Source organism: Tamandua tetradactyla, chromosome 13, assembly GCF_023851605.1.
Source record: "Tamandua tetradactyla isolate mTamTet1 chromosome 13, mTamTet1.pri, whole genome shotgun sequence".
Classification (NCBI taxonomy): Eukaryota; Metazoa; Chordata; class Mammalia; order Pilosa; family Myrmecophagidae; genus Tamandua; species Tamandua tetradactyla.
The window spans coordinates 9,187,544-9,202,906 of NC_135339.1; the positions used below are offsets into that span (position 1 = coordinate 9,187,544).

At 59.1% G+C, this 15,363-nt stretch overlaps 1 protein-coding gene and 1 long non-coding RNA gene across 8 annotated transcripts in view; one reads left to right on the forward strand and one right to left on the reverse strand.

The window, feature by feature from the left end:
• Window positions 1-14,558, reverse strand: part of LDB3 (LIM domain binding 3) — a 56,545-nt gene extending 41,987 nt beyond the window's left edge. For 4 of the 7 annotated variants that reach the window (XM_077124694.1, XM_077124693.1, XM_077124691.1 and 1 more), the window contains exons 1-4: window positions 14,454-14,558; window positions 14,235-14,349; window positions 5,153-5,304; window positions 4,529-4,604 (exon numbers count right to left, since the gene is read on the reverse strand). In XM_077124694.1, coding sequence (XP_076980809.1) covers window positions 4,529-4,604; window positions 5,153-5,304; window positions 14,235-14,349; window positions 14,454-14,548 — 438 coding nt within the window. In that variant the 5' untranslated portion in view covers window positions 14,549-14,558. Of the gene's footprint in view, window positions 1-2,992; window positions 3,334-4,528; window positions 4,605-5,152; window positions 5,305-14,234; window positions 14,350-14,453 lie in introns of all 7 variants that reach the window. The other 3 variants (XM_077124692.1, XM_077124690.1, XM_077124695.1) reach the window with 1 other exon arrangement.
• LOC143653571 (uncharacterized) lies at window positions 10,179-11,439 on the forward strand. The gene is made up of 3 exons (XR_013161375.1): window positions 10,179-10,247; window positions 10,512-10,822; window positions 11,146-11,439. It is a non-coding gene; the product is annotated as an uncharacterized LOC143653571 (long non-coding RNA).
• Window positions 14,559-15,363: the final 805 nt, after the last annotated feature.

Consider the following 15,363-nt stretch of genomic DNA (forward strand, 5'->3'; position numbering starts at 1 on the left):
GTCCCTTGCCCCCCACTCTTATCTGAAAGTGAGCATCCTGGATTGTCACCTCTTTGAAGGAAGCATTGCCTGCCTCATGTTTCTTGAAATGAAAAATCCCTAAAGGGTCAGATCTTGGCAGCACCAGTGGCCCTGTCAGAACCCAAAGGGGACAGAGTGTGGAAAATGGGGGGCTTTCTGCCACTATCCCAGATAGGTGACTGCAGGCCTTGGAGGGGGAGCCTGAACTCCAGCTGGCCTGGTCTTCGTCATCCCTCAGCCAGGGCACTGGGGGGTCAGGCCAAAGCCAGGGAGCCCCCAGCCCCAGGCAGGCCTCCCGACCCCGAGCCCCAGACCTGACGCTGTCTCAGAGTTGATAAAATTCCCACTGTCCTCCCAGACTCAAAATAACTGCGAGGGGAGCTATATTAGGAAAGGGCCAGCCAGGCACGGAGCTTCCATTCCTTCTCCATTTTTGGCCAGTGCTGACAGCTGCAGGGTCAGCCTGTGCTCGGAGCAGCCCAGAGCCCCTGCAGAAGGCTGTGGGGTCCTTGGGGGTGCTCTGCATGGGCGGCCGGCTCTTTCTAACCAGGCGTGGAAATTGGCACTGAACCCTGCCCTCTGCTCTGCTGTCACCCGAGGACCCCACCTGCAGCAGCTACAGCTCAGAGAGGAAGGTGAACCTAATTCACAAGGCCCTGGCCCAGGGCCCCTGCACCCAAGCTGCCCTTCAGTGCTAGCTCTCAAGAGGATAGAGAAGAAGGGGCCTGCAGGGAGACTTCCTTCCCCTCCGTTCCTCCCCACTCCTTCCGAGAGATACAAGCCCTGACTGGCACTGCATTGCACATTACCCAGAGGAAAGAGTGGAGGAAGGAGCTTCCCTTTGGAGCCAGACAAGACAGAGTTCAACTCCTGACTCTGCTTCTTCCTAGCACTGTGACACTGGGCAGGGCACCCAGCAGCCTCGGCCTCAGTTTCCTCATTCATAAAACCAAGAGAATGGTGCCTACCGCACAGGTGGGTTTTCCAGACTAATTGGGATCCTGGGTGCAAAGCCCTTGGCATGGGGTACATGTGCAATGGCTGGGAGTGGGAATTAGCACTTGTTGGCCCTGTTGCCAGCCAACATTTAGCCACATCAGAGGCTCTGGCCCTTCCTGCCAGCCGTGCAGGACAGGGAGACTCTCAGCAGTGGTTAGCTTTCCCTTTGCAGAAAGTACACACCCCATTCCCTCCCTACCCATCCTTCGTTGGAGGGAACTGTCAGATCCTGCTGCTGTGAGTGGCAAGTAATAAGTTACATGCCTGTTGGTTTGGGGGAACCTCTGTGCCAATGAAAGGGCATCTTGGGAATTGTGGGAAGCAGGTGAGGTTGGCCCCCGACTTCCCTGTGCAGGTAGACCAGTCCCTGTCCCAATGTAGGGAAGTGTCAGGCAGACCCAGTACAGTGCTGTCTCCTTACTAGCTATGTGACCTTGGGCAAATTGCTCACACTCCCTGTCCCTGCTGCACAATGGGGGAAGTAAGGCCGCCTCTGAAGTTGCTGAGAGAGCTGTGAACTGCTTAGCCAGCCCCCAGCTCAGAGTGAGGGCCAAGGAAAGAGAGAAGTCATCCCTGCTCCAGCAGGCTTTGTGGGGGTCTTGCCCAGGGCTGTTTCCAGAGAGGGCCAGGAAGAGTTCCAGCCCATCAAAGACATGACTGGGAGACCACTTCTGTTCTGCCATTCCCTGAGTTTTCTGGCAGCAGCCCCTTGCTGGGGAAGATGGGGGAGGAGGGCTAACATGGGTGGTTAATATGGCTCCACCACCCTGGGAAGCTAGGGGTGCAGGTGCTTAGGCTTTGGGTGTCAGAGAGCAGCTCCACTCAGGCTTGCAGACAGAGCTGGGGTTGCAGGGGAGCCACACGGGAGCAGGGGGCTGCTGGGACCAGAGGCCTTCCGCAGCAAGGGCACAGGGGAGGGTGCAGGCTTGAGTCAGTGACCCAGGATCCAATTCTGACCCTTCTCTGTACTATTTATCTGACTCCAGGCAGTGATGACACCAGGGAACATTTAGGCAGGAGGGGGCAGACACTTTGCCTATGTCGTCTCATTTAGTCCTCATACCCTTCCTGCGACAATGAGCTTCCTTGCATCCTTCGAGAAGCCTGACTCCTAACCACAGCCCTCTTACCTTCGCTCAGCTGATTCTGCCTCAAAAAAATGAGACCAATTGCCCCAGTTAGGGTAGAAGTTAAAATGAGAAGAAGCAGTGTAAAGGGCTCTGACATGTACTCAGCAAGTGGGGGTTCCCTTCCCTCAGCCCCCACTCAACTCCCCAGCTCCCTTTTCTTTTAACTCATAGGCAGAGTCCTACCATGTAGGACTACAGGGGGTGGAAGGAACTATTCTTTTCCACAGCCTTTTTCTCCTTAGGCCCTGCTCCCTGCTGCCCCACTCTGGCCAGATTCAGTCCTGCAAGCCCATTCCCTTCACACCTCTGCTTAGTCCCTATAGCCAGCACACATACCCCCTCTTCCAGGCAGCCTCCCCAGACCACTCCCAGCTGTTGAGAACTTGCTGTCTTCTCCTCCTCTCTCATCCTTCCCTGCTTCTTTCTCAGGACTCCCAGAGGGTGGGGACCAGGTTGTCCCCTTGCCCCATAGCTCCTGGATAGGGTGGCCTGGTATGTCAGTTTAGGGAGTCAAAATTCTCTTGCATTCACATCCTGGCTCTGCTACTTAACGTTTTGACAACCGGGCCATGCCTCAGCCCTCTCTGAGCCTCAGTTTCTTCAACTGCAAATCCGACATGTCACCTCAAGGCGGTTATAAAGCAATGAGGCGCCTGCCAACAGCCCACCTCAGAAGGGGCCATGAGAATTGTTGCTCTCAGCCTGCGCTGTGCCTCCTGGGCTCAGGGGACGGCGGGAGGGAGGCCGGCCCCTCGCTCTGACCACCTGCCCAGGCCTCTGCTGAGCACCGAGGACCGGGTGGCCCGCAACTGCCCGTGGATGGCTGCACGCCTGTTACCTACCCTCCTAGGGGTCCAGCACCTGGGGCCTTCCCTCGGAGAAGGCTCGTCTGATACATCTGAGCCATCTCCCTCAGGGTCTCTGCCGAGTACAGGCCAATGGGGTTGTTATACAGCCGCGGCTGCCTCGAGCCCGGCAGGACTCTCGGGCCCTCCGGGCTGGCCTGGGCTCCCGGGCTGCCCTGTGGAGGGGAGGGGTCGGAGGTCTCCGTGGGTGAGGAGAAGACCGAGGTCTGGGAGAAGGAGGAGCTAAAGGTCTGCCTGAGCTCCGGGGTGCCCGGGCCGGGCCTCGCCTCGGGGCCGGGACTGGCCACCAGGCTGCCGTTGGTGTCCGGAGCAGGGTCCTGGCACGGGGCAGCGCCATGCGGGGAGAGAGAAGAGAGCTGTTAGAGGCCACACGCGCCCCAGCCCTCCCCCTAAGGGCACCTGCAACAGAGGGGTTAGATCGAGCACCCAGCAGCCTGGAGCTCCCTGCCCAGAGCTTGGAGAGGCAAGAGGGCAGCACCGAGGTCTGCAGCGAGGAGTGGGGACCCAAGCGGCCTCAGGCCCCCAAGGCTGGTTCCCTCCTGTCTGAAATGCAAAACCTCACATACCCCAAGCCAAGCAGAACTGGAGGAAGGAGGCTACTGAGCTTGGGGGCTGGTCTGTCTGCTCCCCTTCCCCGGAAAAGGGGCACCCTGGGGACAGAGCCTGGCTTTCCGCTCTACTGTCCCATGAACCTGGAGAGACTGGCCCACGAGCTCCGGCTCCCCTCCCTTGGGAAACCTAAGCATTTTGACCCTCCTGGGCTGACTGAAGCCAATTAAGTAGTGGCCTAATGTTTGGTTCCCTCTGTCTGCCTCTGCAACCCGCCCCCCCGAGCTGCTTAATCTGTTTCCCAGCCCAGTCCCAAGTCGACCTCTTCTGTCCTCCCCACCCCACCCCCACAAGCCCTGTCCCCCCAGGTCTCAACTGACAGAGAAGCTCCACGGGGGCTCCCATCTTTTCAGCCCTTCCTCCACCCTGCCCATGGCCCCAGCGCCTGCCTGAGGTCTTGCGGGGAGTGGTGGTGAGTGGGCTAGAGGCTGTGCAGGAAACAGGGGTGGGGTTGGGGCTGGCGGCTTAGGGGGAATGGGGACGACAGGGTGCTGACAGGGAATGGGGCCTGGCTCTGCCTTCTTGGCCACCCTGGACAGTCTTCCAGTTGGGCCCCAGGGCATGCAGGTGAGAGGCACAGGTGGGCAAAGGGAAATCAGAGGGAAAGATCCTGGGGGTAGGTGGGGAGGATGACCCTTCTCCAGAGCAACTCTGTCCAAACTGGCTTCCCCTCCACACAGCTGTGAGACCCAAGGCACCCCTTACACTCAGAGCTTTCCTGGTGGGGCTCAAATGCTCTCTCCCCAAGGCCCTTGTCCACCTCCCCAAGGTCAGCCATGGCAAGGCAGTTCCCGCTGCCTCATCTCAGTGGGGTCATCCAAGGGCATGGGCGGGGCAGGCCGGTGGCTGGGCTCCAGAAAGCACGGCCTTGAGTGGACCCCACCGCCAACCGTTAGCACCTACCTTCTGGTGGGGAATCACCGGCAGAGGAGACTGGATAGGAGGTGCTGTTGTAGAGATGGGAAGGGGACGCTTGGACCTGAAGAGCCAGAAATGGGGCCAAGTGAGGGGGGAGCCACTGGGCCTTCTTAGCCCTTACCAGGAGCTTCTGCCCAGGCAGGGCTGGACCATGGGGGGAGCCAGGGTGGCTGGGTCAGAGGGCCTGAGACCCAAGCATCTGCTCTCAAGGGCTAGACCTCCCCTGGACAGGCGCCGGTCCGACCAGGATGGGGTGTCAGCACCTATGGCCCTCTGCTATGTTCTGGGAGGCAGAATATGGGCGTGGGAGCCAGAATTTCCTGGCTTCCAGCCCTGCTCGCCACTTACTGGCATGTAATGCCCCAGCTCATCTCTCTGAGCCTCGCCTGTAACATGAGGCAGTAACATCCAGACACAGGCATAGCGCGTGCCAGGTGAGGACTTGGGCTCGGTCCTTCCTCTGGGACAGCGGCTGTGCATACTCTAGCAGATGGTCCCCTAGCACAGGGCTGGGCTCCTGTGACTGCTGCCAGACCCTGCCCCCTCCCACAAACCCCAGATGCCCACCCAGAAGCCCTCCCACCCCTGCTCTGGAGAGCTCCCACCTACTTCTGCAGAGTGAGGCTCAGGTTGTAGCTGGCAGATTTGATCTTGTTCTGGGCCTCCAGATGGGTCATGGTGTCTGTGTTGACCCCATCGATGGCCACCACCAGATCACCTTGGCTGATCTGAGACTGGGCTGCCTTGCTGCCTGGCGTGATCTGAGAGCACAGGAGAAGAGCCATGAGCACAAGGCAGGTGGTCCAGAATCATGGGTGGGTCTTCAGGCAAGGGGCACCAGCATCACTGGGTAGGTTGAGGCTGGGCATTCGGTCCTTCATCCGCTGTGTTCAAAGCCAGCTTCTTCCTGGCCCACAGCTGTCCTGTGTCTCATAAAACTGCATCTAATGTGACCATGGAATGAGCTCTGGCTCGTGGAATGTGTGTGGGATCAATGTGTGTCCACTCCAGTCTGCTCCTTGTGGCTCTCCTCCATGCTGTCTCTGCTTGTCAGTTTGACAGAGGGCTGACAGGAGGACAGCAGAGCCACTGGTGGGGAGGGGCTTGGATTCTGGGGTCACCGCTTGGAGGTCACCTTCACCTGGCAAACCACTGGAGCACTTTCCAGGCTCCAGGAGAGAGGGACCACTCAGGAGATGCTTCCTGGCCAGTAGGCAGGATAAATGCACCCACACAGAAGCATCACAGTGGAAGATGCTTGCTGAAGCAGGCATCAAGGGCTGAAGGAGCTGTCAACCCTGCTGGGAGGGGAGCAGAAGAGCCCACAGACAATGGCAAGGCTAGGGCTCAGTGCTCTGTGGTCGACTTCATACTTCCATAAAGGGAGAATGCAGGTGCAGGGACCAGTTCCCAAATCCTGTACCCCAATGACATCCCAGAATGTTAGAGCCTGGAGGTGTTGACCCCCTGTCATCGCACAGAAGGCCATGGAGAATCACCCCAGGAACACATGGAGGGTCAGGAACACCAGGCTCCTGGGGACACTACGTAGAAGTGTTCCACTCTCAGCGGCATCACACTCAATGCCAAATTCTTCACAGCCGGCCCCCAGAGATATCAATTCCCAACTGGGGGGGCCAGGCCCCCCCATGAAATCTCATGAAATGTAAAATTCTAGAAGGCCTGGTGGCATGACCTAAAATGGCTTGATGGCGCACCCCTGGTGACATTACATGGAATGTGATGAAGCCCCGTTCCTAAATATATCTCATGGAATGTCATGGAAACTCTGGCTCTAACCCCATGATATCAAGTGAAGCCCGTGGAGGCCCCGCCCCCAGTGACATCACAGGAGAGATCTAGGAGTCCCCCACCCCACCCCCCAGCTGTGATCAGAAGGTGTCCTTTGGCTTTTCTTCCCCAACATGCCCACCAGCTAGTTCCTCTGGCTTCTCTGGGTACACCCCAGTCACCTTTCTGGCTCCACCCCAGGGACAAGGGTGTCTGCTAAGGCTGGCAGAAGCCAGTTGCTGGCTAAGGGCTGGGGACCAACCCAGAAGGTGCCAGAGAGGACTCAGGATGGTCCCAAACTCTGAGCACCGAGCATAGGTGGCCCTGGGCTTGCCAGTACAGGAAAGGAGCCTCCTGCCAGGCCCCTCCTCATCCGTGGTGATTCCAGGCTCAGGCCAAACTGAGGGTACCTGGCACCTACCAGTTCCCAGGCCGCTTCCAGATCTGTTCCAGAAGCTAAGCCCAGGGACAGAACGGTCTCCATGTAAGTGCACCAGCCCTGCCCTCCGCTAGGCTGGGGAGACCAGCAAGACCAAGAGAGCCCAGCAGGCAGTTATCATTACCCGCTTCAGCTCTAGGGGCTGAGGGGCCTTTGTCCACACTGGCCACCCGGTGCTCAGAGCTCCTAGCCTGTCCCCATTGAGACAAGGCAAAGACTGCAGAGAAACAAACATCTAGAATGCCAGCATACCACGTCATCTGGTTTGCAAAGCCAGGCCACAGAGGGGCATCTCAGAACAACCTGGGATTTTTAAAAATGCACAGTTCTTACCCCAAAATTCATCACCATAGACAGTGTGTACTAATGACAGGAGTAGGTTGCTTCTTTTTAGGGTAGTAGTTGAGCAAAGAGTAAATACTCTGATCTGCGAGGGGACCCCTTGGGGCAAGCTGAGCTGGCCAGCCAGGCCTGTCCTACAGAAAATGACCTTTCCATACAACTTCTGGCTTCAAGGGCAGACCCATGTTATCCCCAACATTTCGTTGTAAACATTTTCAAACATCAAAAAAGGGGAAGGGATTTTCCAGTGAACACCCAAATACCTACTACTGCAGCTCTGTCAGTAACATTCAGTGGAACTTGCCCCGTGATGCATCCATCCCTCTGTCTATCCCTCAGTCCGTCTTATTTTTGAAGCATTTCAAAGAAAGTTGAGGAGGCCAGTATGCTGCTGTTCAGGGTGGACTGTGCCATGCCTCTACTGTCCTGCTGGGCCCCATGGCTCCCTCCACGCTAAGACTCCTCCTGTAGTAGGGCACCCCCTTCAGCAGGGGCCCCCCTCAGTGGGGCCTCCCCCACCGTAAGGTTCCCCCTACCGCAGCTCCATCCCCACAGCAGAGCTACCTGCTCAGGAGGACCCCCCTTCTCAGTAGGACCCCCCCAAGTAAGGGTTCCCCCACAGCAGGGCCCCCCAGTATGGCTCCCCACTCAGCCTGGTTCCCCCTAGATGCTTTACTCATCTCCAGAGGAAGGGGTCATCACTCTGCAGCAGGGAGCCTCAGTGGAGGCAGCTGCAGACCCCTCCAGCAGTACTGCCCCCAGGCAGGACGGGGCAGCGTCCAGGAGATTGTGGATGGCTGAGTGAGCAAGGACACCAGAATGACGTCCAAGAGAGGCTGGGCCAGATCTGCTGGAGCCGACTGCAGGGCGTCGGGACGTCCTCCATGGACCTGCCGTGGCAATGTCCCCACCCCCCACCCTCCCAGGTACCGGTCACACTGATGCCAATCCTTCCTGCTGCACCTCTGGCCCTTCCCCGGGCCCAGTCCTGCCCTGCTCCCCTTATTCCTCCGGTGGGGGCTGATCCTCGTTCCTCGGGGTTGGGGGGCTCAACCTTCCCGGGCTCCTGAAGGGGAGCCGCCAAGCTGGCGCCCCGGGCCCTGGCACTGCTCTCCTTGCACCTGCTCCTGCTTGTCAGAGCTCAGCTGGCCCAGACCTTTGGCTGCCCGGGCCTTTGGCATGGTCCGAAACCCCTGGGGGTGGGGGGAAGCAGGCTCTCCTAGGAGGCAGGGACCCTAAGCAGGCTGCTTGACAGCTCGGCCCTTCCCCCATGCAGGGCGGGCTTGCCAAGGGCCAAAGGGTGGGGCCACCCTCGGACCTGCGCCCAGAGCCCAGGCTCAGAGCATCAGCCCAGGATGATGTATCTGAGCATCCCTTGTCTGGCTGGCTGTCCCCCTCTCTCCTTACTTGTTCCAGAAAGGACTCGAAGCCACTAACTCCTTGGAGATTTTGTATTCTTGTTATTTAAAACATTTCTATCCCCTCTGAGCATTTAAAAAAAAAAAAATCTTTTTAATGATTGTTTTGTTCCCTCTTTACTTTTTCAGTCTTCCCCAGTCACTAGCCACCTCTTAAGTGGGGGCACCCACCCCTGGGCCGAGCCTGGAGATGCCTCAGGGTGGGGGCACTGCGGTCCTGTGCCAGAAGCTTTCTAGGACGGGCTCAGGGTGTCAGGAGGTCATGTCAGCCCCTGACCCAGAGGAGACCTTGCCTTGCTGCGCCATGGTTTTGGGGAAGCCAAGAGGGGCACAGCTGGGTGCCATGGAACAGCCATGAACAAAGCCACCCATGGTCAACAGCGAGAGCGAGGAGTTTGGTAGGAGCCAGACCCAGGGTCCCCGTTCCAGCTTCCATGTCCTTGTGTATAAAGAGAGTGACATGCTTTTTTCTCGGGATTGCTGGGAGGATTACGGTATTAAATAGGGTATTAGGTGGGAGGGTGCAGAGCAGAGAAAGTTTCAGAGAAGTTCCAAACCAAAGAGGCCCTTAGCACAGGTGTTGATGCGGCCCCTCCCCTCAGGAGGTGCCAGGAGGGCCGTGGGCTGGCAGGTACACTCCCCTGTGCTCTACTGGACCAAGATCCAGCGCTGCTGAGGGTGGGGGTCCCTAGAGGGAGGGGCCTGGGCACCATGGTGGAGGGGAGAGAAATTCTCCTGGGGGGTCCCAGGGAAACCAAGCACCCTCTGGGCTCCAGGGGGCTTCCACACCATCAGCTCCTATTTCCCCAGTCTCCCAGTAGGAGGGAGGGCCCAGTGGGTTTTCTGGCCATTATTCCATTCGGGACTCTGGGGCCGGTGCTCAAGACCAGACGGCCCCTGACTTCCTTTCATTCTAGAGCTGCCAGTGCAGGTATGTGCCGGGGGAGGGCAGGGAGGTAGCGGATGCTAATGGGGGATGCAGCTTTCAGCATCTCCTTCTCCCAGCCTTCCCAGGCTAACCACCAGGGACTTCCCAAGGAGCCCCAAATGGAAAGCGCATTTTAATAACATCTCATTAAGTTACCGACACTGCTGTGCTCTGCTCTCTTCCCATCTGGCCTCCCCTGGGACCTTGCTGCCTCCTTCATCTTCTTCCTAGAACATCTGTCTCCCCAGGACCCAACTCCCTAGTCCCATCCTGGCAGACAAACAAGTACAGGGTTTCTTCTATCCTTAAAAAGCTGTTCCCTGTTCTTCCAGCCCCCTCCTGCTATGTTTCATCCTTTTTGCCCAGCCAGACATCTCCAAGAAGTGACACACCAGGAGACCTTGTCTCCACTTGCAGTTCCCTCTCACTTAACCATCTGGTTTTAGTACCCACCAGCAGTCTCCCTGCATCCAAAGCTAGGGGTCACTGGTCCCCTCTCTAGCTGACCACACCCTGCTGGAAGCTTTCTCCTTCCCTGGACTTCTGTGCCTCTTGAATTTCCTCTGCCTCTTCTCCCAGCCGCTGTCTCTCTTTTCTCCTCCTATCTCAGCCCACCGTTTCATCTGTGTCTTGGACGTCACAATAGATATCTCTCGTGGACACTCTGGGGGCACTACAGGGGTACGTGGCAAGGCCCATGCCATGAGTCTTAGGACAGTTCCCAGGTAGAGGTGGTGGCAGGAAGACCAGACTGGTTCCAAAGAGGCTGCGAAGCTGTGTTTGGGGGTGGGAGAGCCTCTGCAAACATGAACAGGCCTCTTGTAGAGAGGGGAGGGGACTTGTGGGAGACTCTTCTACCCTGGAGGGCTGCCCCCAGCAGGGCCCAGCCCACCTTAGAAAACCCCACACTCCTCACACTTGCTAACCCACAAGGCTTTTAGCCTGGGGTTCCCAGGGCTGCCCAGACAGATACCCTAACCCCGTAGCTGGCCCAGGGCTCTCAGGGTTCAAACCCCAGGACCCAGCCAGCCTGATATCCATTCCTTCCAGAGCCCACACCGCGGGTCAAGAACAGCTTGGAGCGCCAAGCGAATTGGGTTCGAGGTCCACCTCCCGTCGGTTGCCTTCCCTCCAGCGTGGGACGGCACCCCCAGCTCTGGGTCCCTGCCCACCTTATCTCCCTGTTCACGGGAGGCTCCGGCCCCACAGGAACCCTCGGGAGGCTTGCCCGACCTTCAGTGTGGCTATAAACAGCTCGGCCTGTCAGCACCGCGAGGCGCTGCCCAAGAAACAGCACGGCGTGCTCCAGCAGCCTCGAAATTTCAGGAATCGCCAGTACAGCTGCCCCCAGAATAGCCTTGGTCTGTCCCCCGACCCCTCCCTGGGAACCCTCTGTCCTCAGCATCCCCACAGAGGCTGGGAAAGTCTGATAACTACTGGAACCAAACAGAGTAGGGGAGCAAGGGGCCTCTGGGCTGGCATCCCAGGGGAGCCTGGCAGGTGGAAGGAGAGCATGGTGGAGGGGAGAAGATCCAAGGGGAGGTGCCCCTGGGGTCCCAGCATTGGCAGAGAAACAGGCCTCTTCTGCGCCCTGGCTACCCCGACCAGCCCCGGAGGGATAGAGGTGTGTTAGAAAGCACTTTCACACCTGTGCTTTCACCAAGGCCTTATCCCCATTTTACAGGTGGGAAAACCGAGGCTGAGGGAGGCCACCTGACTTGCCCAAGGTAACACACAAGCTGAGTCTTCCGAAGTCTGAGGCAGTGATGAGATACCATGGGAAAGGCCCCAGACCACTGCCCCACCTCTGGCCTGGCTTGTTGGGGTGGGGGGTGGGGCATAGGGCCTGCCCTGAGCCTTCTGAAGTGGCTCCCTCTTCAGCCACTCCCCTCCTCCCCCACTTCCTGAAGAACTGGCTGGGTCGGGGGAGGGTGGGGTGTGAGAGCAGCTCATGTTGCAGGGCCCTGCTGCACCTGTCCAGGATAAATAAAGGCATTCCCCTCTGCTACCCTCCCAGCCTCCCTCCTGAACCCCCCCTTTTCCTATGGGTCTTCCAGCTGAGACCCAGAGAAGGGCATGTCTCTTTTGGCCTATGCTTTCAGGGAGACCATCAGGGGCTGCTCCTGCCCGGAAGGTGATGCTGTGGGGCCCGTGGGGTGGGCGCGGGAAGCTGCCACCCCCAGAATGGGCATCCCTATGGGAAGAGCTTGCAGCCCACGCTTGCTGCTGAGTGGTGGGACAGGCCCCTCCACCTAGTCCCTGGGCCAGAGGGACGAGGGGGCAGGCATGGGGTTTGGGGACTGACCATGTCACAGCAGCTGCACCCCCCTGCCATCTTCCGACCGTGAGCAAATGTGAGCCTTTCTGGCCCATTCTGCAGGACATGGGTCATCCTAGCCGTGCCTATCTGGGCACCGCTTTTGAGAAGGAAGGAAAGGTTCCCAGGGGGTGCAGCCCCCGCTGAGACAAAACAGGCTCTGCCTCTGCAAAGTCCCCGCTCAATAGTTCCCCTGGTGCCCTGGGGCAAAGACTCAGGCTGGACACCCCCACTGGACCTGCCCCATGCCCCCTGCAGAAAGAGGGTCAGAGCTGGGTGGGAGTGGGATACCCCAGAGACCGGTGGCCCTGCACCCCCTGGGGGAAAGGGATATTTCTGGTGCAGCAGGGCCCTGAGAGCCCCTAGTAAGAAACACGTCGGTAGGATGGAGGGGCATGCATCTATGGGGTCTGCCTGGTTGGCAGACCCAAGTCTAGAACACTCAAGCCCAGAGGCATTGCCAAGGGGCTCCTAGCCCTGGGGAGGACCCCAGCACCCAGCCCAACCTGATTTCCAGCCTTGGTGATTCCAGGCATTCCCCCAAAGGAGCCAAAAGGCCATCGTGCCCATCCCCCGATGCTTGAGCAGTGGGTTCTATTTTTAAGTCTCCCCTATTCATTGGCTCCGGTGCATCCTAAAGCACCCCTCCCTGCCGGGAGGACCTTCCTTCTACTGTCTAGCTTAAGGCTTCTCTTCCTGAGGTTCCTGGCTAGCTGGGGCCAGGTGCTACATAGGCCCTTGTTGAGGTCATTGGCTATCCTGAGGCCACCAAAGTCAGGAGGGCTCATTCCCCACCCAAACCTGGAGCAGCCAGCACCGGCAGGAGGCCTGGGGGGTGTGGGGTTGGGGGAGTCTCAGTCCCAGGCATGGGAGGCCAGTGGGCTGTGAGGGTCAGGGTGGATGGCCCTCTTCCTTGTACAGGGAAGAGACCTGCACCCATGGGGTGGGGGGCAGTGCAGAGTCCTGTGGGAGCAGGGGGAGGGGTGCATGGTGTCCACTGGGCTCAAATGCCCGCATGCCACCAGGCGAGGTGTGCATGGCTCGGGCTTTTCCTTTTTGCCGAGGACCCTGTGGTCTCCAGGGCAGTAGATCTGGTGCGGGGGTAGGATGGAAACTCTGGGTTAGAACATTCCGGATCTCCAGCGGAGGGAATGAGGGCAAGGGTCCGGCCAGTGGCTCAGACATGGTGGGGCGTGGCCTCTGTGGCTGTTGGGAAGCTTCCATGGCACACCTGACTGGGGCTTCTCCTTCTCAGGGGCCTCCAAGTGCTTACAGCAGTTCCACAACCAAGAGTGCTGGGACACTGGTCCCTAAGCCTCTGCGGTGGTGCTTAGGGGCTGCCCACCCGCCCAGGTCCTGCCCCCTCTGCCAAGGCCCTTTCCTGGGGGCCCACCTCTGTGCATCCCCCACCCCGGGTCCTGGAAAAGAAGCTGCCTCCCAGGCCACCAAACTGGACCACCCACCCACCTGTCACAGCCTCGGGACCTCGTCCTTGCCCCTTCGTGTCCAGACCAACACTACCAGGTGCTCTGCCTTGGCCTTAACCCCACCCCCACCCTGGGCAAGATGGGGCCTGTGCTCCCGCCCTGACAGTGCCTTTCTTGGGGTGTGTGTGTATGTCCTTTTATTTGACAAATATTTATCGAGCACCTACTATGTTCCAGGAGCTAGGGACCCAGCAGTGATGAAAACAATGTCCCTACTCGTACAACACGCACTCTCTGAGTATTCTAGCTTACGATGCCTCTCCCAGCTTCTGCAGCACCCACTGGGCAGTGGGAGTGGCTCAGACGGCCTCCAGTGGTCCGTGCCACTCCCCATCAGGCGGCGCTGTCCCCCTGACTACAGACGCTGTGGGACCCCGACCCACGGGTGAGTGGGGAGGGGCCAGCAGGGGAGGAGGAAGGCCAGCCCACGTGGTCCCTGGCCGGCTCAGAAGGTGGTGGGGAGGAGAGGGGCGTTATCTGGGGTCCGACCGGCGCCACAACTGCAGGGGACCGAGGTCAGCAGTCCGTCTGTCCATCTATCTGCACATCTGACTGCAGAAGAGCTCTCTCCCCAAGGCGCTACCTATGTCCAGAGAAATGCTCCCGGTGTGGGGTCACTCCAAGCCCCACCCTCCTACTGGGAAGGCTTAGGAAGGCCCATTACCCTCCGTCCACCTGCCCTCCTGCCCTGCGAACTCAGCATTCCTTTCTCTGCTCAGATTGCCTGCTGCCTGCCCAGGTATTCCACACTTAAGACTGGCCAGCCGGCTTGGGTGGGCAAATGACGATGACTGAGACCAATGGCCTGTGGCTGGCAGTATCCATCTGAATCCAGTCCCAGCCTCCGGGGAATGGGGTGTGCTCTATTCTCTGAGAGCCTTGGGAAGGACAGACAGATGGACACTCAGACCCCCTCCTCCGCATGTGCCCTGCCCCTAAGGGTGCCAGGCTTGGGCCGTTTGCACTCACCCGGGAGATAGTGAGAGGCATGTTGAAATCCTTGCCCCCCTGCAGACGGAAGCCCCAGGGTCCGGGCCCATTCAGGGTCACGCTGTAAGACATGCTGGCGATGACAGCGCGGCCTCTGTGGACAAAGGACAGAGAGAGTCAGCAAGACGGTCCTTTGCCTCAGCTCCACCTGTGACCCCAGCAGCACCTCTGCACCCCCCGCCCCAACCCCGGCCTTGCCTGCTCCGTTCCCTGATGCGGGCCAGCCGAGAGGCTCCTAAGAATAGCTGGGAGCAACGCTGTCCACACTGATATCTGCCCTCGTCTGCGCCCATAAATGGACTGTAACCCTACACTGTGCCCGCCCGCTGTGACTCACTCAGCTAATATAGCCCCTGGGGAGGGCGTCCGGCACCCCCAGGGGGCAGGAAGGAGGCACGGGCCAGGCTAGTGGTGATGCACGTGTCCCCCTTGCCGTCCCCACCTTGCTCCCTCTGTCCCTCTAGAGAGCCTAGACACACACTCTCTGCCAACTCCCTTGTCCAGAAGATCTGGACTGAGCAACTTTGGCCTTTGCCGCCTCATGCTCCCTGGAGGTCTCAGACACTGTGCTTTTGCAGGGAGGGAGGACAGAGCTGAGCTCCAGTCGCTTGGGACAAAGATGCAGGATAGGAGCCCGGTGACTTGGCCCAGGGCTGCCCTGCTGTAAAAATAATTATAACTGCAGCAGCTCTGAGCATGGTCTCTGGCTCTTCACACCATCTCTTCTGCAGGGGAGACTCAGAGAGGTTAAGTGACTTTTCCAAGGTCACACAGGGAGTGGACCAGGCCATTCTGGAGCCTGGCTTGCACCGACTGGACTCAGGCCAAGTAATCAGCCCGGGGGAGGGGGCTCCAGGTGTGGCCCGAGACCCCGCTCGGCGCCCTGGCCCAGAGAGCTGGCCCTACCTACCTCCCTTGGCACTGGTCTGAAAGCAGGTCTGGTCTAGGCCCACACCCTCCAGACCCTCTGGGGACCCTGCTGGTTATTCCTGGTTCTTGGGTCTCATTTGTGCTCTGGAAAACTTGACGGCAGCATGGAAATCTCCAGCTGCCAGTGCCGCCCGCCAGGCCTCTGTGCCCTTTGCGATGGAATGGCAGGGGGCAGGGA